Source organism: Schistocerca piceifrons, chromosome 2 (genome assembly GCF_021461385.2).
Source record: "Schistocerca piceifrons isolate TAMUIC-IGC-003096 chromosome 2, iqSchPice1.1, whole genome shotgun sequence".
In the NCBI taxonomy this organism is placed as follows: domain Eukaryota; kingdom Metazoa; phylum Arthropoda; class Insecta; order Orthoptera; family Acrididae; genus Schistocerca; species Schistocerca piceifrons.
Genome location: NC_060139.1, coordinates 444,626,044 through 444,648,967, shown reverse-complemented (window position 1 = coordinate 444,648,967; position 22,924 = coordinate 444,626,044). Strand labels below are relative to the sequence as shown.

The following is a 22,924-nucleotide window of genomic DNA, read 5'->3' as shown; positions in this document are numbered from 1 at the left end:
TGTACAGCTTATTTTCAAAAATAGTATGTCAGAAACCAACTTTATTAAACATGTATGTACGTAGCTTCTGTAATTTATGTTTTAACAAAAGTTTTCGTTATTCAAAGTTAATTAATGGTGGTGGGGTATTTAGCAAAATTTCGAATTATTACAAAAGTCATTTTTACAGTTTTCAAGAACGTTAATTATGTATCAGCTTTTATATGAAAAACATTTTTTATATATCATCGTTTCGAAGATATTCCCTCCAAACTTAATATAAGAAATTACCTTTCGGTTTGTGTTTTACCCCTTATAACTGACACTGGGGACAAAAAGCTGTATTACATTATTTTGCCCCCTCTACATACCTACCAAGTTTCATCACGATCGTTTATTGACACTTCGGAATGTTCTTTTGTCAGTACACATCGTTCATAATCCAGAACCGACAAGTGGCAAGAAGCAGGAAACAGCAACTCGCCCATAGCAAGACGGAAACAGCAGCAGAAATGGTTCTTTGTGTTGCGGTGAACGGAGCACTTTTCGACCGAACTCTACCGTCTGATCTCCGCATTGGTCGGGTCGCTATGCCTACAAAGTATTTCCTACAGACATACCTTTACTTTACCAGCGAAGGACTGTAGTAGCATTACGAATTGACAACTGGAGTACAGAAATTCTTTGCAACTATTTAGCGACTCATAACTGAAGTGAAACGTGTAATTTAAGGGTGGCTATTTAACGAACGACTTTCAGTTTTTATAACTAAGTTTTAGAATAAAAAGATTGGAGTGATAAATAAGAGTTTGATTTATTCTGTTCATCCAGGTTAACGCCGTTATACGTGCTAGTGATCCTGTTCCACTGTGGCGTGTTGCCTTACATGGGCTCCGGGCCATTCTGGAAGTCCACCGTGCTTCAGGAGCAAACACGATGTGAGACCAACTGGTGGACCAACGTCCTTTATGTCAACAACTACATAGATCCTGGTAACATGGTGAGGCTTTTCATCACTGGCTTATCACATAATTTAGTCGCAGATTATGAAATATACGTTGGATATTGATGCATGCGCAGGTCGTAAGCCTTTGGGGCGAATCCAACTTGTAAGATTTAGTACTTTTCTCGTCTGAAGGCACAGAAGGTAGGCAACTCATTTGCTACATACTTCGTAACTCAGTTGTCTTATAGTGTAATGTCAAGCCAGTAGAATAACGCCAAAAACGTAGTAGCCATCAGTATCTTTATATGGAACATTCACAGACAAAAGATCATTTATAATAAACATGAAAATATGCACACAGTTCCCCGCACCCTTCCCCGTTGTCCCTCCTCTGTTTCATACATTAACAGAACGATAAGTAGATTTGATAGATAATTAGCTCCTTCTGTGACCTATTCTGCAGTATTTTTCATGACAAAGAATTCTAAAAAAAACGAACATATGAAGTACATGCGTTAATGATGAAGTACATTTTATGTGGCAGTATTAAACTATGTTTTTTTAGAATTTAATAACCTCGCAGGGATTTTAAGAAAAGGCGATGACTTGCAAAGACCAATACATTATATCAACAAAATATTTATGCAACATAATACTCAAATACCACACCATAAATAATGTCTGTTCAAACTAAAATTGTTCTTAAACAGAATATCATGCCACGAAGACCATTTTAATCACTGGCACCGTGTTTTTGATATGTTTTTTGATTACCTTGACGATGCACAAAATATTGTTACAAATTTAGCACGATAAGTGGAGCAATCAACATTCACTTGACAACTAAATTACAAAAAATAAAAGATAAACAGCCACGAATGAAAAGTTGTCTTTGTTGCCATAAGGAAATGATTCATGGACTTAGAATAAGAAATATGTAATATGTATTTTTATGCAAAATGAAGTTTATAACAGCTGCTAAAGTAAATAAAGGAACATACACAATATAAAATTAATACCTCAGAACAGAGCTTCAGGTAGGCAGCGTACAACAAGGGAAGGGAAGGAAGGGAAGGAAGGGAAGAACATGGAATGGACACCTGCAGAGAATCTATCGGAAAAGACTCTCAATAAAGTTCAAAAATCCAGTGTAGAAAAGTGATCTCGTCAAGCCAATGAAAAAGTATGGAACTTGAGAGGTAATAATGGCCTAATAAGGGAAGGGAAGAAAAAAAACAACGATGCAACAAGAACTGCGTGTGCCAATTTTGAGATGTGTGATTATGACGTTTTCACTACGTAAATACATTGATTTCCTCCCCAATTTAACAGTTTACTTTCACAGTATGACTTTTGTTTCTATGTTTCAAGAAAGGGTTTGTCCGACAGAAGACTTGTCGAATTCTACAGATCTTGCATAGCCTTTGCTACATTCTCTTACTAGTTCTTGTAAATAATCTGCCAAAGACAGGTAAATGAATGTCTGCAGCGTCGAAGACTACAGTCACTCGGAAAAGAGAGACTAAAGTATGAGTGTAGAATATCGTAGGTAAAACGAACTTTATAACGATAGTAAAAAATATCTCTAATTTCTCATAACAAAAACTGTTCGAATGGTATTTGTAAAGAAATGTAATTCAAGAGAATTGTTGAGAAATTGATGTTATACGTGAAAGGATACACAAAGCAGAAGCGCGCATTATAAAACTTAGAAAATCTACATTAAAATGTTTATCTAAAAATCTAGATAGATTGGGACATCTCCTAATAACGTGTCGGACATCCTTGTTCCCTGAGTAGTGTAGAAACTCGACGTGGCATGGACTCAACCAAGTCGTTGGAAGTCTCCTCCAGAAATACTGGACCATACTGCCTAAATCTGCAAACACGGGACTACGCTAAAAACAAGTAAAAGGAGAGAATGATCTCTGGAAGAGGTTAATTTATGCGATTTACATGACCTCAAGAAAGATTTGAGAAGAAGCGACGAAAGAGAAGGGAAGGAAACAGAGTTTATAGGCAGAAAGTGTTAGAACTGGGTGGCAGGAGACATTTGTATGTCCGGGTGGATTAAGTTACCATATTTTGCCTACGAGCAATATTAATGTGGTTTCGTGGCACTAGGTTTTCATTGCACCGTGTCTTTGTCGTTGCTTATGGGACCGCTCATCTCTCCTACGTATCATTCCGGATCACGTAATAAAAACAAAAACAAGAGTTCAGTACAATGTTGACTTAAATACTAGTATTAATTTAATGTAAGAAGAAAGCAAAGGAATTAAAAATGGTTCGAAGGCCTACATGTTTCGTTATTATTTACGTTATTCTATGTCTGTCCAGAACATTTGACTCCATAGCTTACCGTCAAATCGAAAAGGACAGTAGTAGACTCTTTTTCTTACAAAGCTCTTGCAAGGAACTGAGCACTGGCGTAGCGATAAAGATGTTTGCCCACTAGGCGACTTGTTCGAATCGTTCTTAATTTTCTCTCGACAGAGAAATACTTTGTTGATAATAAATCCTCTAGATGCACTTTTATACATGGTATTCCTGTACATTTATTTAATAAACATGCTTTCACTTAATGACATTGAAGATACCAACTTAAACTGGTGTTCGAGAGAGGCGAAAATCGAATTCTTATTTTTCGCGATCTATTTTCACATATGCAATTGATGACGACGTGACACTGGCTGCAGTGTCCTATTCAGAGGCAGATCAAAGTTGTCGAAGTATTCGTAACAAAATTCAAGAATTTATTGTTCTCCAGGAAAGTTCTCAACCTCAAATTATTTTTCCGACTGAGAGCTGGTTAACACCCAAAGTAAAAAGCTCTGAGATAATTAGTCAGTCTTGGAATGTTCATCGGAAAGACAGATTAGACGCCTCAGGAGTGGGTGTCTTCATTGCATTCGACAAAAATATTGTCTCTACTGAGGTTGTAATTGAGTGTGATAGTCGTTAGCTGCCGCGCATAACGGGTCATAGTGAAACTAAATTAATTGTTGGATGTTTTTACCGACCATCTGACTCCACTGTGATAGTTCTAGAGTCATTCAAAGAAAGTCTATGGTCAGATATTCATAAATACCCAGATCATGCAATACTAGTTGGTGGTGATTGTAACCTGCCGACTACAGACTGGGGCGTGTATGCATTCATTGGAAGGGGTAGCTACAAACAGACCGGACCTTATCGACGGTGTCAGCATGGAGACGGGGATTAGTGATTATGAGGCCATCATAGCGACTGTGGTTACGCAAGTTAATAACTCAGTCAAGAGGACTAGGGGAGTGTTTCTGCTAGAAAGAGCAGATAAGCAGCTGTTAGCATCTCACTTAGGCAAATGAACTGCAGTTGTTTAGTTCCAGAATGGCGGCCATAGAGGAATTATGGGCAAAGTTTAAACACATTTTAAATCGTCAGTACCAGTGAAATTCTACAATAGTCGTGCTGCTAAGACGTTATTTTATTTTATTTTGAAGGTCACCAGTTTCAGCTTTTTACTATGCGATCTTCAGGCCCCATATGCGTCTCTCCAAATAAGCGATAATGTCATATAGTGCCCCGGAACTCGTCTATTCAATCGTTTCAGTAATGTTTCATTCGAAGACCTGATAGTTGCTAGAATTTCATTGATATTGACAATTACTTGACCAGTCAATGTTCCCTGTCCATGATGGATCAACAGAGATTGACTGTAAGTCGTGTCTGGACAAGTATGTGCCTAGTAAGTGGATTTAGGACGTAAAAGACTCTCCGCCTTTTAATAACGAAATTCTAAAAAGGCTGAGGAAACAAAGGTTCAAAAGAGGACGTGCAAATGATGACAGGCAAAGATTAGTAGCGATTCAAGCGTCTGTGAAAAGAGTTATGCGCGAAGCATATAACAACTACCAGCGTCATACCGTGGCTAAAGATCTGGCGGAGAATCCGAAAAAATTCTGGTCTTATGTGAAATCGTAGAGCGGATCGAAGGCTTCTATCCAGTCACTCGTTGACCAGCCTGGTTTGGCAGCAGGGGATAGCAAAAGGATGGCCGAAGTTTTAAATTCCACGTTCAAAAGATCGTACACAGAGAAGAATCGTACAAACATACCGTCATTTGACCATCGCACAGAGTCCCGTATAGATAACATAGTAATAAGCATTCCTGGCGCTGAGAAACATCTGAAAGAGTTGACAACAATAAAGTTGCCAGGTCCGGAGACCAGTCCAGGCACAAAGAATGCTCTACGTTATTGTCCCCTTACTTAGTTTGCATTTATCGCGAATTTCTCGATCAGCGCAAAGTGCCAAGCTACTGGAAAAAAGCACAGGTGACTTCTGTATAAAGAAGAGTAAAAGAAGGGACCCGTAAAATTACAGACCAATATCCTTAACATCGGTTTTCTGCAGAATATTGGAGCATATTCGTAGTTCGAATATAATAAATTTCCTAGAGACCGAAAAACTCATGCTCACGAATCACGTCTTTAGAAAGCATGGCTCGTGAGAAACCCTGGTTCCTCTATCCTCAAATGATATGCTGCGAACTATAGATGAAGGGCAACAGGCAGATTCCATATTTCTAGATTTTCGAAAAGCATTCGACACAGTACGCCATTACAGACTGCTAACGAAGGTAAGTGCAATGGAATAGGCTCCCAAATCTGTGACTGGCTAGAAGACTTCTTGATATTAGAACACAGAACGTTGTCCTCGACGGCGAGTGTTCATCGGAGATGGGGGTAACATCAGGAGTGCCCCAGAAAAGTGATAGCAAGTTGCTATTTTGTATATGCATAAATGATCTAGGAGACAGGTTGGGCAGAAGTCTGGGGTTGTTCGCTGATGTTGCTGTAGTGTACAGGAAGGTATCGAACGTAAGTGACTGTACGTTGATACAAGATTACCTAGACAAAATTTGTAGTTGGTGTGATGAATAGCAGCTGTCTCTTAAAGTAGAAAAACGCATGTTAATGTGGATGAACAGGAAAAACAAATCTGTAATGTTCGAACACAGCATTATTAGTGTCCTACTTGACACCGTGACGTCGTTTAAATACCTGCGCGTAACGTTGCAAAGCTATATGAAACGGAAAGAGCATGTGAGGATTGTGGTAGGGAAGGCGAATGGTCGACTTCGGTTTATTGGGAGAATTTTAGGAAAGTGTAGTTCATCCGTAAAGGATATCGCATATAGGACGCTAATGCGACCAATTATTGAGTACTAATAGAGTGTTTGGGATACGCACCAGACCGGATTGAAAGAAGACATCGAAGCAATTCAGAGGCCATATGTTACCGGTAGACTCGATCAGCTTGCTAGTGTTACGTATATGCTTCAGGAGCTCAAGTGGGAATCCCTGGAGGGAAGAAGACATTCGTTTCGAAGAACACTACTGAGAAAGTTTACAGAACCGTCATTTGAAGGTGACTGCAGAACGATCCTACTGCCGCCGACATACATTTCGGAAGCACGAAGAAAAGCTACGAGAAATTACGGCTCATGCGGAGACATATAAATAGTCGTCTTTCCGTCGCTCTACCTGTGTGTAGAACAGGAAAGGAAACGACCATTTGCGGTACAGGGTACCTCTGCCACGTATCGTACGGCGGCTTGCGGAAAATGTATGTAGATGTAGATGTTGTACTTGAACAAGACGTCTGTGCGGTGAAGAGGGAAGTTCAATGCGAACCCAGCGTAAGAGCACTCTTAACCCATAACTGATACAAAATAATTTACCGGTCGCTTCCAGCAACTTGTTTGCGGCCACACTACGGCTTCAAGAACAATCTTTGAAAGTGATCACATAAACTCCTTGTACATAATTACGTGATTGAAACCCACGGAGGCGAGATTCTGGCGTGAGGGGGGGGGGGGGGGGGGTCGTCACGATTTCTCCAATTGCGTGTGATCACGCCTCTTTTAGTTTAGCTGCGGTATTGAGAATTAAAACGTAAAGGGGGCACTAAACTAGTCTACCCTCCAAAGAGTTCTGCACGGACGAGTTTTCTGACGTTTGTGTCAGCCGTAGTAGAGGTCACAACTCAGGTGCAGAAGTCAGTGAGAGAGCACTCCACCGAGACACGGTGGTACTCAGAAAGCCACTGATCACCTGCATGAATGCGCATCGCCTCCCGAAGTGATGCCAAGGAGGTCTTATGGCGTCAGGTAATGTGACATGCGGATACTTAGCGAACGGTATACAGTTAAGTGTATTGAGGCAACGATAACATGCATAGAAGTTATGTGATCTGGGTTCGTTTCCTTACCTGATTTGGGCACCCGCCATTAGTTTCACCCGATGGCAAAATGAAATGTTTAAAAAAATTTACGAACTGCAGTCAAGCTTCCCACATGCAGGCAGTTGTTTGGAGTTGGACCTTACCTGTACCAGTACGACAACGCTTCTCTCCAAAAAAAGGAACACTGAGCCTATAACACTAGCTTGCCGAATCACAAGCTAATGTTACCCTCTGAAAGGATTTTGGAATTTTGACCCGAATAAGAGTATCTGACTAATTTTGAATATATTGCAATTTAACAAAAGTAATTGAACGGGCTTTAACTTTGGGGTTTCATGAAAGGAGAAACGTTCATACGAATGAAACGATAAATGGTCGCCAGCCCAAACAGGCTTGGTTCAAATGGCTCTGAGCACTATGGCACTTAATATCTAAGGTCATCAGTCCCCTAGAAATTAGAACTACTTAAACCTAACTAACCTAAGGAGATCACACACATCCATGCCCGAGGCAGGATTCGAACCTGCGACCGCTGCGGTCGCGCGGTTCCAGACTGAAGCGCCTAAAACCGCTCGGCCACTCCGGCCGGCTTCCCTATTAGGCACATTAAATGGGAAATATAAGTTTAAGAAAATTAAATACCAGTTAGTGAAGTTACTTTCATTAATACTTTGTACTTTGAATAGTACATAGGATACAAACGGACACAGGGCACTTTGAGCTGTGTGTAGCAGTAGTTACCAGTTATGCATATACTAGTAAACATAGAAAGCAAAATCGTACCAAACTCACACTAATAAGAGCTACACTCAATATTTCTACTTGGATCATTACTGAAATATTCCTGCAAGAAGTGCGGAACTAATATTGACCAGGAGGGACTTCCGACTTCACTAACGCACAAATATCACAATTGAAATAAATAATACCACAATCACACTGCTTATACTTCCATTTATAGAAATATATCAGATTTCCTTAGTAGAAATAATAGTTCATTTATCTTTCTAATAAGAGAAGAATTGGTGGGGACCCATAAACTGATATTGTATTACTAGTTAAATTCTGTGATTATTTCAGCAGCAAAAATTCAATTCAACTAAATCCATTTCTTAACTTCATTTGGAATAACTTATGGTTTTACTCTCTTCAAGGCCAATTATTCTACACTAATGCCCAATTAACTTCAGAAAATCGTTCATGTTAGTAATCAAAGCTTAACTAAGTTTCAAATGAGTATAACTTATTTGCCTTCTTTCATCACCTATGAAGCAGGTGTTTTAGACTGTGTTACACTGAATTTTTGCAAAACGATACTTTGCAATAAACTGAAATCACTGTAGCAACATTCTAACTAACTTCAACTCTTGCTAATCCTTGCACATTTGACAAATATACATAAATCACTCGTTCATTTGAAACACGATACTCGGTTTACTGCACGTTTAGAAGAGAATCCTGCATAGGTTCATGGTTAGGATAAAATTTAGGGTTCTAAACACAGGTTTAGAGCACTTAGATTATTATTAAAATCACTCACATAAATGAACTGGTCCATGCTGTGATACATATCTGTATGCATGAAGTTGGTGGAGCAGTGGCGAAGTTTTGGTGGCTAGCGACGTGGCGGTTAACTGTACTTACGGCTCTTGATGTTTGAATACTCTATACAATTTCTTCTTGGCGACGGATTTTTAATGTGTTAGAGCTATTCCTTATCGCCGAGAGTACCATGCAACAGCCAAATTCCTTGCAAAGTGGCTTCCGATTGCCTCCCTTGGCACCGTCGATGTGTTCCGTGCAACGGCTAGCCACTAACTGCGTATCGTTCCCACCACGTAGCCCCCCATTTCGACCGCCAAAACCACCTTGTACATTGTGCCGAGCCACTTCCGTTACGGAGGGACTTCCCTACATCTTTTACATATTACAAACACAAATGCCCTAAGCATGAACCAGCTCTCAAAATACAAAGTTTACCTTTTTAACACACACATATTATAAAATTCCATTATTTGAAACATCATTTAGCTTTTTCTATATTTACATTACAGAACTCTAAATGTCCTGTCACAATCAATGACCTTAACTAACAAAGAAAACACACTCCATAATCGTAGATACACAGTTACCTAATATAAACCTGCTACTAATCGATATAAGTGTTACAAGCCGATCATTCTTTATTTTCTTGAAAACATGATGCAAAGACCCGATCAGAATTCTCCTAACCATTTTCAGAGTAGAATGCTGCACGTTTTTGTTCACATCAATCAGCACTGGTAAAAGTTATTCACCTTGCTTCGGGAAGAACGTAAGCTAAATCTTCACTTCAAAATAAATTATAATTTCACCCTTTAAATGCTGAATATTTAGAAGAGAAAGATCTCATATGGAACTAGTGATCAAATACCTCAAAAGGATTGATGGAATTTCTCATACGGAATATACAAGGCGTTGCAAAAATATTAATCCGATTTCATCCGATTCTGCATATACTGGGGTAAATTTTAACTTACGTACAGGATTACAAAGTTTTCACCTTCTAGAGATAGATCCATTTTCAAAAGGCTACGTCTTTTAAATGTGTGCCCTTACAACCTGTCGGTACATTTTGCAACTACGTTTATGATCAAAGTTTTCATTTGCCCTCACAAATGTTCCATGCGCTCTCCGCTGAACAAACGATAAATATCTCGATGATGGTCGAACACGGATTTTTGCGAACAGACCTGAAGTTACCGAATTCACCGAAACTGCTATGTGCTGTGGCCTCTCACCCAGAGTTGTTGGAATGGGAGGCACACAGAGAGAGTCTTTCACAAACCCAGCACAATAACGACATTCTATAAAATCAGGCGACCTTGGACCCTAGTGGTGAAATGCGAAATCCACGCTCCTGTTATGTTGTGGGAAGCGCAGTGCCCATGTGGATAAAAACCAAGCCTCACAGTAACTGTAACTGAATTACGGGTATTGAAAAGGAGAAGGCGAAAACTTGTGCCATACTGGGACTCAAACCCGGATTTCCCGCTTTGACGATCGCCTTAACAACTTCAGCTGTCTAAGCACGCTTCCCGTCGAAACCAAATTCCCATCTTGTGGTACAATACATACATAGCATCCCCTGTCCGTTATCCTCATTGTTCGCAGATTCCCGCTGATACCCGCAAGAGGTCAGACGAATAGTGCACCCACACTGAATGATCATTCATTACTGTCAACGCCCATATATTTATATGTGTTGTGTCTGTTATTTCGGACATGTCCGAAGGAACAGATACCTGGTACGATGTCTCATAAATTATAGTGTGTTTCAATAAGAACGATCTGACTTCAAAACTCCATTTATGTTGACAAAAACATACTATAAGCGTAACTCAAAAAAATCTTAAAGTTTTGCCTATGCTGTTACAAATGCCCTGTGTCCAGCAACAACACGAACAACATCTACACGATAGCTAAATTCGTCATAATCTTCACACAACGTATCTGCTTCTATAGAAATTATGTTGGCTGTTATTCTGTTCTTCACTTCTATGTCACGAGGTAAAGAGGAGATGAACACACTTTCCATCACATATCCCAACAAGAAAAAATCGCATGGCGACACGACTGGCAATCTTGGAGGCCAAGAATGCAGGGCAGTTGTAGCCGCCCCCCCCCCCCATCCCGTTGATCTGCTGTCGTCGACTTCTCTGACGTAAGATACTGATGTTGTTTTCTAGCTCTATTTGTTCCTGATTTGATTTCACTAGAAATTCAAACTGCTACTGATATCTCCAGATGGCCTATTGACCACAGTGGTAGGATTACTTTCCTCACAAGGACCTACAGTTTCAAACTCGTCACTTTCAGTTTGGTCATTACTCCTTACCAAACTAGTTCTACTCATATTTGACGTCTCAGGATCCAACAAATCCCCTCTCCTATTAACATTTAAATTTTCAACCCGGTTTTCATCCTCGCTCGTATCTGCTCTTCGTAAAGTCCCTAGACTTATATCTAGATTCGATCTTAAATTGTATCCCGTTTCATTGTTGTAAATATACACCCTCAGAGTAACACGAAAATAATAATACACAGTGAATAAAACATAACTCTAACTACTTATACAGTTTGTGTGTCACGGACCTGCCTCATTTTATCCACGCAATTAAAATTAAAAGGAAGCACAATGAGGTACTGTATTTACACATACAAGTCCGAGCCGCAGTAACACAAGTCACTTATTTCCTACCTTCTGTACAGCTTCTGACGTCATGTAGTTCCCTGAGATAGGCGCCTCGTTGACGGTCGCACTCGCAGATGCCATCTTCCGTCCGCAATCAGCTTGTGTCGTTGCGCTTGTGTCGTGAGTTGTCGTAGTGGAGAATATGAAACATGTGATTGGAAGTTTTCAGACACTGCCCATTAAGCAATCACAACAATTATATTTCACACTATTTATTACGTAATAATTGTTTTCATACCTTTTTTCAAGTCACGCGTTGGGCCCCAGTTATAGCCGCCCCCCTCGATCTGACGCCACCTTCTCTGACGTAAGATATTGATACTGTTACCTACTTTATATGTCTGACTTTTCGTTATATCTACACATCAGTGGAGCAGCTACAAACATCTTCACTGTAACGGCGACTAAGTTTCGGGTTTTCATAATAATAATTAATGTTGACTTGTTTCACTATCTATCACCCTTCATTTGTTGCTGCATTACCGAAGACAAGATAGTTAATAACGTCTTTGGATGTTAGTTATTATTTCAACTTTCTGTTTCCGACGTTACTACTTATCTGCGCTGTTTCTGATTTTGTATTGTTTCTATCCGATTAAAATGAAATGTTAAACAGCTTTTAGCTCACAATTTACGCTTCGTAATATTTCATAATCGAATCTTCCGTCATCCAGAGATACAGCTTGCAGCTTTCCTACGGTTATCGTTGACTAATACACGCACTGTTGTGGAAATCACTTTAGTTTTTTTGTCCGGGTTTCAGTCCGTGTGTGGCACAAATTTTCACTGATTGCCATTGAACGTGCTTCAATGCCCGATTGTCCGCCCCGATAGCTGATTGGTCAGCGTGACGTATTGCCGTCCTACGGGCCCGGGTTCGATTCCCGGCTGGGTCGGAGATTTTCTCCACTCAGGGACTGGGTTATGTGTTGTCTTCATCCCCATCCGGCGCGCAGGTCGCCCAGTGTGGCGTCAAATGTAATAAGACTTGTACCAAAGCGGCCGGACCTGCCCCGCAAGGGGCGTCCCGGCCAATGACGCCAAACGCTCATTTCCAATGCCCGATTGCGGCTGATCTTGGTATTTATATTTCCGGAAATAATACTTATAATAGTAATAATAATAAAATAATGGAGGAATTATGAATTATACGGATTAGTTTAGCAGTTTCGAATCCTTGTTTAGTGTCCGAAGAAGTGGAAGGAATAATGAAAGAGGAGATAATTGAAATGAAAGTGACAATGGTTATTAGTAAGGAACAAAATTTCAGTAGAGAAGTCTGTTGGCGAGGAGGGGGGCGGGGAAGTAGAGGGGTAAGGAGTGTTGACGAGAGTGAGCTGCAGAATAGACAGTCACTGTGGCAGAAGGTGGTCCATTAGCTGTCTTTCAAAGTTTGAAAGGATTTTAATTCCTCTAATAACTTGAGGAAGATCGTTCCAAAACTGGGTTTCTGCTAATGAAAAGGATTCAAAGAACATTGCAGTGCTGTGCAGTGGTACAGAGAAGATTATAATTTGTTGACAACGAGAATTTTGCTTTGTTGTTTAGACAGTAGTGTAAGGGTTGAAGGTAAATAAGGAATGCAAAGGTTGAGAAGACGATAGAGAAAATATAGAGTATGATAGTTTCTACGCTTATTGGAGCTTAGCCATCATAATTGTTTGTAGGTAGGAGTGATACTGTCGAAATAGCATACGTCTTAAATGTATCTCACACGAGCATTGGTCAACAGGTCCAGCTGACGTGAGCCCACATGCGAAAATCCTTGGAGAATAGGATCATCATAATGAGAGATGGGGAATATCAGTCACTCTACGAGTTTCCTTATAGGCTCGAGTGGAAATACTTATTCATATTTTTGTAGTAATTCAAGTGGCGCTGACACTTTCTTACAGACTGCAGTTGTGTGTTCAGTCCAGTCTATGCGATGGTCCAGAATTATCCCCAAGTTCTTTGGAGAAGAAAAACGGATTTTTCCATGCTGATTAGAATTGAGGCAGAAGAGATTCTCTTTTCTAATGGGTAATAAGTCTTTTGTGAGCGACTAAGATTGGATGCATGTTAGATGGGTAAGTTTCAGCGTTTAAATGATATTTGTAATGGGAGACAATAGTAAACACCTCATTAACATATAATGAGGAAAGTGATGGACCATATACTGTTTCTTGTGGAATCCCTGATGCGCCATTTCTCCACTGTGACCTCTGTGTTCTGATCATTAGACGCTGTTGGCACAATGTAAGGTACGATTGGAACCATTGTACAGCACTCGAAGAAAAGTTTTGACTTCAGAGTTAAGCTTTACTGAAACACAAAAAGCACGTAATAATCGCTTCTTGTTTGTCCAAGGTTTGTTTGAGTTCATCAATCACTTTTATCAGATCAGTCGTCATCCTGCAATTTTTCTGGAAAATAGGCTGGGATTCTTCCAGAAGATCATTTAATTGAATCTTCTTGAAACACTCTAAGCAGAAAAAGAGTGGCTGTAACACTATTTTGCATGAACATGTAAATAAATTTCTTGCTTTTCTGTGGTACCTAAAAGCCGTGGTGAAAGTAAAACAGACAGACGCGAAGTGCTCGTTAAGCGGGTGGCACCTGTCGGCCACTTGTTTTTCGTAACCTTGCAGCCAGTTGTCAGAAAGCATTCTGCAGCAACCGGTCACATTTGAACTGGAGTTGACACTCGCCTTGAGACCGGCGTCAGGACTTGGGCGGGCTTACCGGCGACTTCGGCTATGTACAGCGTTCCACCGCGCCCAGCAGGTCGTGCGCCTAACAGCCCTGCACCGAAGATAGTGCCAATCAGTTCACAAATATTGTACAGTTGTCTATTTCCTCCAAATCACAAGTATGGTAAGATGAACTGAGTGCACAGTAAACTCATAAACGATTTCAAATGGGCATGTAACGTTTGTTTATACAGCCATAGCACTTTACCTTCCTTAACTGTGGTGATGAGACTGTCCTTTTTTAAGATACAGATTCAGTAGTTTGTTCTGAGAAACATTTACTGTTGATAATATCAAAGTTCTTGAAAAATGCCTATTTGTGCACTTATCCCGCTAAAGTGGGGCAAGTGCACAATGTACCCTGTGAAAGTTCTCTTTTTAGTTGGCGGTAATACTGGGGAAAATGTCTAGTAGAAGCCGGCCGCTGTGGACGAGCGGTTCTAGGCGCTTCAGTCCGGAACCGCGCTGCTGCTACGGTCGCAGGTTCGAATCCTGCCTCGGGCATGGATGTGTGTGATGGCCTTAGGTTAATTAGGTTTAAAGTAGTTCTAAGTCTAGGGGACTGATGACCTCAGATGTTAAGTTCCATAGTGCTTAGAGCCATTTTGTCCAGTATAACATATTCTGATATTTATTTTATGGCTGAAGCTCCGAAGTTGGATTAATACTTTTTGAGCTTACAACTTTTGTGCTTTGATGTGTCATAACGCTTATGGATCTCAAGAAAATACGTAACATTCAAAGCAAGATTTTTTGTGTCAATGAATATATTTTAGTGATGTATCATAGAAAACAGTCTTCTTTCATCAGCATAAAGGTTTGATATAGGATAAAGGTGCACATCTTTACGCATAATACAGATTACATTAAAGGGGGAAATTACAAATGACAGCAAATCTCGTCGTCTTAAGCACTACAATGATGAACAAGCTAACAGTAACTTCCTGGCAGATAAAAACTGTGTGACGCCAAAGGCAAAGGTCCCGAGTTCGAGTCTCGGTCCGGCACACAGTTTTAATCTGTCAGGAGGTTTCATATCAGCGCTCACTCCACTGCAGAGTGAAACTCTCTTTCTGGAAAGTAACAGTAATTTTACTAAATAATAAATGACAACCAAATATACTGAAACACAAGTACAGTAAATAAAACAGAAATATTTTCCCGTCTTGGAGAACTTGTTGTTGTTGTTGAGGAACGTAATCTCCTACCTCCCACAACTTTAGCTTTTGAAGGATGCCTATCAAATCCTGTCTCGTCTAAATTAAAAATCATATCTGATGTATTTTCAAGCCCAAAACCTTTTATGGTGAATTCAAGGAGTTTGAAGCAGTAATTGATGATGAGTTGATCCACACAATTTTTTCTGCAGGTTCCAGTGCTTTGTGATTTTTTAATAGATAAATTATTGCATTTCATGCTCGCATAGAGCCAATCATAGTTTTGTTTGTCATTTGTGAATGGCTTTTTCAGTTTATTACTTTTAACAAACCCGCTTCTCAACGACTAAAGCTCCTGTCTTGACAGTTTAGAGCTGTACTTTTCCATCTCAGTTATTCCTTCTTCCACGCTCTTTCCGACGTCAGGCGAAAACGTGGTTGAGCGACCGTGGGAGAATGATTTAGCCGGTCTTCTACCTTTGAAATGATCTCTTAATGTAAAATACGGTACACTGTATATCTTAGAAGCGCGATATGTATTCATTCGGGCAGATTACACCTACTCCACAGCAGCTTTTATAACTATTGCCGTATACTGCTCTCCTCTCTTCGTTTTCCTGTCACAGAGTATCTTTAATTGAAAACGTTGAAAGTATTTAAAAGGACAATATTCACTTACGTGAGAATCCTATTCGTTACCTACTCAGCCTTTTTTTTGTTCAACATTTTGACCTTGCCCACAAATTAGAGCGCAATTGACTCACTATTGAATTTTGTGGACCAAATGCACATCAAGGCCTCAGTCTTCAACACAAGGAAAATAACTGAAAAGTTAATGAATTTGTTAAAGTACAAAATCAACAGTATTTACTCGCCGTCTCAAAACTGTAAAAGCTGCAAACAATCCCATGAAGACAATAGATTAGAGAAACACGCTTTGGGATGCATGCGTAGCTTCTGGAGATGCTGCACCTGACACCAGCACACTATAGCTAAGACATAAAGAAATACATATATCTTGACCACATATAGTTCACTATATGATCAGGCGGTGGCAGCTCTGTAGAAAACATTTCAAGAAAACTGTGAACTAATTGTGCACTTGCCCCGAAAGCGCTCTTACTTCCTCTTACCTAACCAGACTTGTTGACTTTTTAACGATTTTGCCAACACTTAGTACAGCAAATTTACCTTCATGTATAAGAACCAAAGGACATGAAGGGAATGGGACAGGGTTGTAACGTATCTTCTATGTTGTTCATTCTCTAGACAGAGCGAAGATTAAAGGAAAGCAAAGAGAAATAACGAAAGGGTAATAAAGTTCACAGAGTAAAGGCAAAAGTTTTGAGGACTACCGCTGTCACTGCAATGCTTCCACAATCTGCAAAGGACTTTGAGAATAAGCTAAATAGAATCAATAGTGCTTTGGAAAGATGTCATGGGATGAACATCAATAAAAGTAAAACGCAGGGCATGAAATCAAGTGACACGATGGAACTTAGATTTGTAAATGAGATACTACGTGTAGTAGACGCGTTTTGACGTTTGGGCAGCAAAAGAACTGAAGATGGCCTGAAATAGAGAGGACATGAAATGCAGACTGATAATAGCAAGCAATGAATTTCTAAATGAAAGGAATATTTTATAGTGCAGTGTACATTTTAGCGTTAAGAAAACTATCCTGGAGTGCAGTGGCGTGCATCACCCAGTGCCAGTCCGTGCCAGCCCGCCTCAGACGGCTCGCTCACGTAGAGCGTGCAGGGTCGGTCCAGCGCGGTGTCGGTGGGCTCCACTCGACCGGGCTGCCCCTCCTGGCTGCCGGGCTGGCCACAGATCTCTCAACCTAAAATCGCACAGCAGGCTGAACTCGCCGAGCGACTCACTTGCCTGCAGAGCGAACGCCACCAGTCGTCTCGAGACTGGGTGGTCTGTAAACAAATAAATACCCTCAGTCAAAACTAGAAAACCAATACAACGATTAATCGTCCTATATGTCGATTACATATGAAACTCGAATAACGTTTTCATTAACTACTTTGGCACACTGAAAAACTTGGCAGAGCCCAAACTGTTAAGTCCTGCTACTGAGCCAGAAACTAAGTCCAAACATGGGCCGACAGACCTCAAAAGCCAGACTCCCGTAGAAACGCCCAAACAGCGACAGACCAGCTATCAAATAGCGGCCGACCGAACACGCACACACCGAGGAACCTGGCTGCAGATCTTCTAAAACCTCGATTACCCCTCAAAAAACTATCCCCTCCTCTAACCCTGAGCGTCTCCTTCCTGCGAAAAGTGCACCTAATAACGTCACATTGGACCCTTTTGTGTTCGCCAATATAGATTTATAACTTTTTAATCATACATTTAATTTAAATTCCAATTATGTCATGAGCTGCGTGGTACAGTTCTAGTTCAGTAACATACATCACAATAATTTCTAAGTGCCATATTTAACTCGTAAATTAGAAATTTAATTATTCACGGTTTGAGCTTTAAGCGGCGAAAATAGTTGATCCTCTTGGCATCACAGTTTTTTAGTGCACACTTACAAATGGTATATCATTTGCATCAGATTTTATCTCCTATTTTCATAGCTGCAATCACAGCTAACATATCTTTGACGAAATTCAAACTGTGAGCAAAGACTAGGTAAATTTAACACTAAAGAATAAAAATCGTTAGTAAAAATAATAATCTTACAATCTAAATAATGTGTGTAGTTATTAGAATCCGACGCCAACACATGGTGTCATACTGTCATCGTATTTGTCTTCATTTATAAGTTATGATAAATTTAATTAATTTTCAATTAAAACGATTCTCTCATCTTAATTATTAGAGTTATGGTTTCTACGATTAACTCAGTCAACGCATTTCATCAAAAGCAACAATCTGTATGCTCAATCCCTTTAGTGTCGTGATTGCATTAAAAGTTATGAATTACAAAGTGCATACATTCTAAGTAAATCTATTTGTATTTGTGAATTGTGTTATATATAACGCTCAGATGATATCTTTGTGTCATTACGTCTTAATTAAATCCTTTTTCGTATGACGTAGATGTGGTTCTGTACCCAGTGTGCTTTTTGCCGCACATGTGCAGGCGATTACAAAGCAACTGAAACTTTCCAGTGGCCACTGGCTGCTGACGTCAAGAGCTGCGAAGAACCCCGCAGGTGGTCCGCGGTCCGCGCATCGGAAGCGAAGCGTTGAACAGGGGGAAATGGGGATGCCGCACGGACGCAAGAAGCCGCCCCACGCTAGCCGAAGCCGCGCTAGTGAAATGCGGCACTCGGCCAGCACAACTATGCGCCGATATCACTTGTGTTACAAAGTTAACGGGCTCGCAGTGTCACTGAAGTGGACAAGATTAGAGAGAAATACAAATTATTGATTAACTAATAATGTTTCCTTTGGTTTTCTTATAACTGCAAAAGGAGCTTATTGGATTCGAAGCCACTCTCGGAAAGGATAATGACAGCACTACTCGAACAATTGTGCAAAATATTGCTGTTGTTCATCGCTATGAACTTATTCAAGTGCAAGTGGCTGAAGGAGAATTGAAAGATACATTTTATACAGGGTTAAATGGAGTCCATAAGAAACCTAGTCGTAGAAACATAAAAGGCATTAGTGGGGGGCTTCAACGCAGAAGTCGATTCAGAAAATGAAAGGCTTAAATACATCATGTGTGTCCACGGCATTTGTTACAGAAATGCAAATGGCGAACTGCTAAGAGATTTGTGCATTGAGCGTGATCTAGTGATTGGTGGTACACTGTTGCCACATCGTAACCTGAGTCTTGCCAAATCATGTTGGTGAATGTCAAATACATCACATAGACATAAACCGTAAGTTTCGATGCTCTCTGTTTCACTGCTTGAAAAAAATTGCAACACCCTCAAGGACTGTGTTTAGTGGCACGAGGGATAATATGTGTATACTGAGGAGTTGCAGGGTCATCGGCTATCAGGCGGCGCTCGGGATGCCTGCTTGTGCACGGCCTGTTTTCGCAGAGATCACATTTCAGATTGTGCAAAGAGAACCAAGCTCAGTCACAGTAGCAAAAAAATGGATATGAGAAACTTAAAAGATCAAAGGATCAAAGAAAGATTTGCCCTTGGACTAAAAAAACAAATTTCACCCCCTCTCTGAAGAAAACTTCATGCAGGAAGGAATTTAAGCAGTTTGGCAAAAATTTAGACAGATTTCTAGATACTGGGGAGAACATTTTTTATTAAGGCACATAAAAAAGTAAAGAATGGATTCCCTCGACACGTGGCATGAGATAAATGCAGGAAATAACTAGAACAAAGTTAAATGTTTGTAAGAAGGACAGCGCAGATAATAGAAACGTATAAACAGTCCACTTCGACACACAAAAGAGTGAATACTGGGACAAAGAGAGATAAAATCAAGTGGACAGCTGATCAGACACAGTCATCAGAAGAGGCAGCAAAGCAGGGTTTTATAAAGGAGTTGTACAACACTACCAGACGGCTTTCAAAGAAGATCTTTAAACGTGAAGAACAGTTCATAACAAAGGATAGGGTCATAATTACAACCCAATAGATGCAGCCACAAAGATTGGAGGAGCATTTCAAGGAACAGTGGATTGAGAGTTGTACTTGGGCGCTTTCGAACTGGGCACGGCAGCAAATCACGGCGCGTTAAATTTCTAAGTTCCAACGCCTTACACGCCAGTCACTGCAAGAAGAGAAATTTAGCAGTAGCACTGTGTTTAATCTCTCAGATAAACCACTGAGTGACCCTGCAATGTCAGTGTTAGAAAAGGGACTTAATTTTGTGCCTACTCCCGAGACCTTGCCCATCAAGGAGTTCATCAGTGCCGTTGAACAAGATGTTTTAAAAATTCCGAATTATGCTGCTGAAGAAGTAAGGCAAGAGGCTTGCAGATCAATAACCAGGATGCCTGCACCCAAGCAGAACGTCACCGTTGAAGACAGAAGAGCGCTCCGTTCTTTAAAAGAAGACAATGATATAGTAATTTTACCAGCTGACAAGGGTAACGCCACTGTTCTTCTGCCTGCTACATCTTATTTTGGCAAGATGATGGACTTACTACAGGATACAATGTATCACCGTCTTCAGAAAGATCCGACGGATGCCGTACAACGGAAGACATCCGCTCTCTTCAAATCCAGCCAACTTCCTGACCATCTGGAGAAGAGTTTAAGAGAACGAGCACTAGTTCCGCCACGGCTTTATGGCCTGCCAAAGATACATAAGGAGAATGATCCGCTTCGCCCTATCGTTAGTAATGTAGGTGCCCCAACATACCACCTAGCTAAACATCTGGCTTCTCTTCTGAGTCCCATGATGGGGAGATGTGAACACCATATTCGAAACTCAGAAGATTTTATACGGCGACTAAAGAACCTGCGCCTTGAATCTACCGATTTACTAGTGAGTTTCGATGTGGTTTCTATGTTCACACGAGTGCCTCTGACGGACTCATTACAACTCATAGGAGCTAAGCTGGAAGAGGACATCTTACACCTTTTCAAACATGTGCTTACCTCGACTTATTTTTTATTCAACGACCAGTATCTAGAGCAGACTGACGGTGTTGCTATGGGTAGCCCTCTGTCTCCCATAGTAGCTAATCTTTTTATGGAATATTTCGAAGACAAAGCACTTGAGACGGCGGTTTTGAAACCCAAATGTTTTTGGAGATATGTAGATGATACGTTTGTGGCATGGGCGCATGGGACTGCAACGCTTCTTTCTTTTCTGGAAGATCTGAAATCCCTCCATCCAAGCATCTGTTTCACCATGGAGGTAGAGAAAGATGGTGAGCTCCCGTTTCTGGATGTTTTGGTTCGTAGAAAAGGAGACGGCTCCTTGGGTCACAGTGTGTTCCGGAAGCCTACGCACACGGACTAGTATTTACAAGCTACGAGCTGTCATCGTCCCTCACAGCGCAGCCGTGTATTACGGACGCTAGTGCATAGGGCTAGAGCCATCTCAGATCAGGACAGCTTATCGGCGGAGCTTAGCCATCTCCGCTCTGTGTTTGACCAGAACGGGTACTCCGAGAAGCAGATCCGGAATGCATTTCGACAAGCACGCTCCAAACCTCAAGAACAGCCTGAAGAAGCAGAGAACACCACATGGTTGGTTTTTCTACCGTATGTCGGTGGCGTGTCTTTTAAGATGGGCAGAATTTTCAAGAAATACCGATTTAAATGTGTTTTCCGGCCTCCAGCACGAGTGCAATCAATGCTGGGCTCTGTTAAAGACAACCTCGGCCTGAGGAGACCAGGAATATATAAAATCCCGTGCCACTGTGGAAGTCTTATATTGGCCAGGCGTGTCGTACGGTTAAAGACAGATGCGACGAACATAAACGTCACACGAGGTTGGGTCAGCCAGAGAAATCTGCGGTTGCTGAACACTGCCTTGACACGGGACACAGCATGATCTGTGAAGAAACCAAGATCCTCTGTATGCTTCCAGATACTGGGACTCCATCATCAAACAGGCGGTCGAAATATGTATAAGCAGTGACCTAATAAACAGAGACACGGGGTTTCACCTGGGAGCCAGCCTTGGCGGCACTAAGGAATCATCAGCCGCAGATTAGCAACTGCACCGAGTCAACACAAAAAAAGGCTCAGTACTATGGGACTTAACATCTGAGGTCATCAGTCCCCTAGAACTTAGAACTACTTAAACCTAACTAACCTAAGGACATCACACACATCAATGCCCGAGGCAGAATTCGAACCTCCGACCGTAGCGTTCGCGCGGTTCCAGACTGAAGCGCCTAGAACCGCTTGGCCACACCGGCTGGCGAGTCAATGCAGATGGGAAACCATAGCACATGCTTAAATCGCGCGCCAACACCTCGCGCGCGCGAACGGGGTCCGTCGCTCCCAGCCGCATTCTCCCACGCCGTGGCGCGCTTCCGCAGACCGCGACCCGTTTCTCCAGCAGAGGGCTCTGGTATTCGACGTCCGTCTACAATTGGTCTTCGTTGACGTTGTACCCCCGCTGGCGCCTGCGCTGTTCTAGAAAGCCAACATATAAATTGGCGAGCTTCTCAGCGACGCGACAGTAGCACCTGAATATGGCGGGCAGTTGTCTCGCTGAAATATTGTGCGGTTTTTACAATATTATCCGGCGTAATTCCAGGGAACCTATCAAGCAGATGTAGCGCAGGGAAAGCCTAAAAAAACTATGTAGAAATGACTGGTAAAATCCTTCACATTTTGCTAAAGTATATTTGGCTCAAAGATAAATCTCCAAAAGAGTGGCAACATAGGTTGGCGGTAAAGCTCCCTAAAATTTTGTCGGCATCTAACAATTGGCGCGGTGCTGTAGTTGCCGTGCAAATGGCCACTCGCAAACTTCTTAGGCTACCGCACACACATCGTCGTCCAGCGGGTAGCCAACCTCTTGGTGTCGTCCGGCGCAACCAGCACAAGAGCTTGCAGGTCAACTCCGACCCGTGCTGACCTCTCATTAGTAAACTCATTATTTCGCCTCCACGATTTCACGTACTCACAAGCAGGTCGCGCAGTATCCATACTCCACGACAGTACTCATGCTAGCGCACAACTGCGGAATGACAGGCCACGCTGACCGCACAAGTTGTTCCTCAATCACGAAGGCACCG

General features: G+C 41.4%; 1 protein-coding gene across 1 annotated transcript in view; it reads left to right on the top strand.

The window, feature by feature from the left end:
- The window catches only part of LOC124776760 (nose resistant to fluoxetine protein 6-like), a 381,483-nt gene that overhangs the window by 271,148 nt on the left and 87,411 nt on the right, over positions 1-22,924 (top strand). Inside the window, exon 8 of the mRNA XM_047251897.1 lies at positions 811-979. Coding sequence (XP_047107853.1) covers positions 811-979 — 169 coding nt within the window. The remainder of the gene's footprint in view (positions 1-810; positions 980-22,924) is intronic.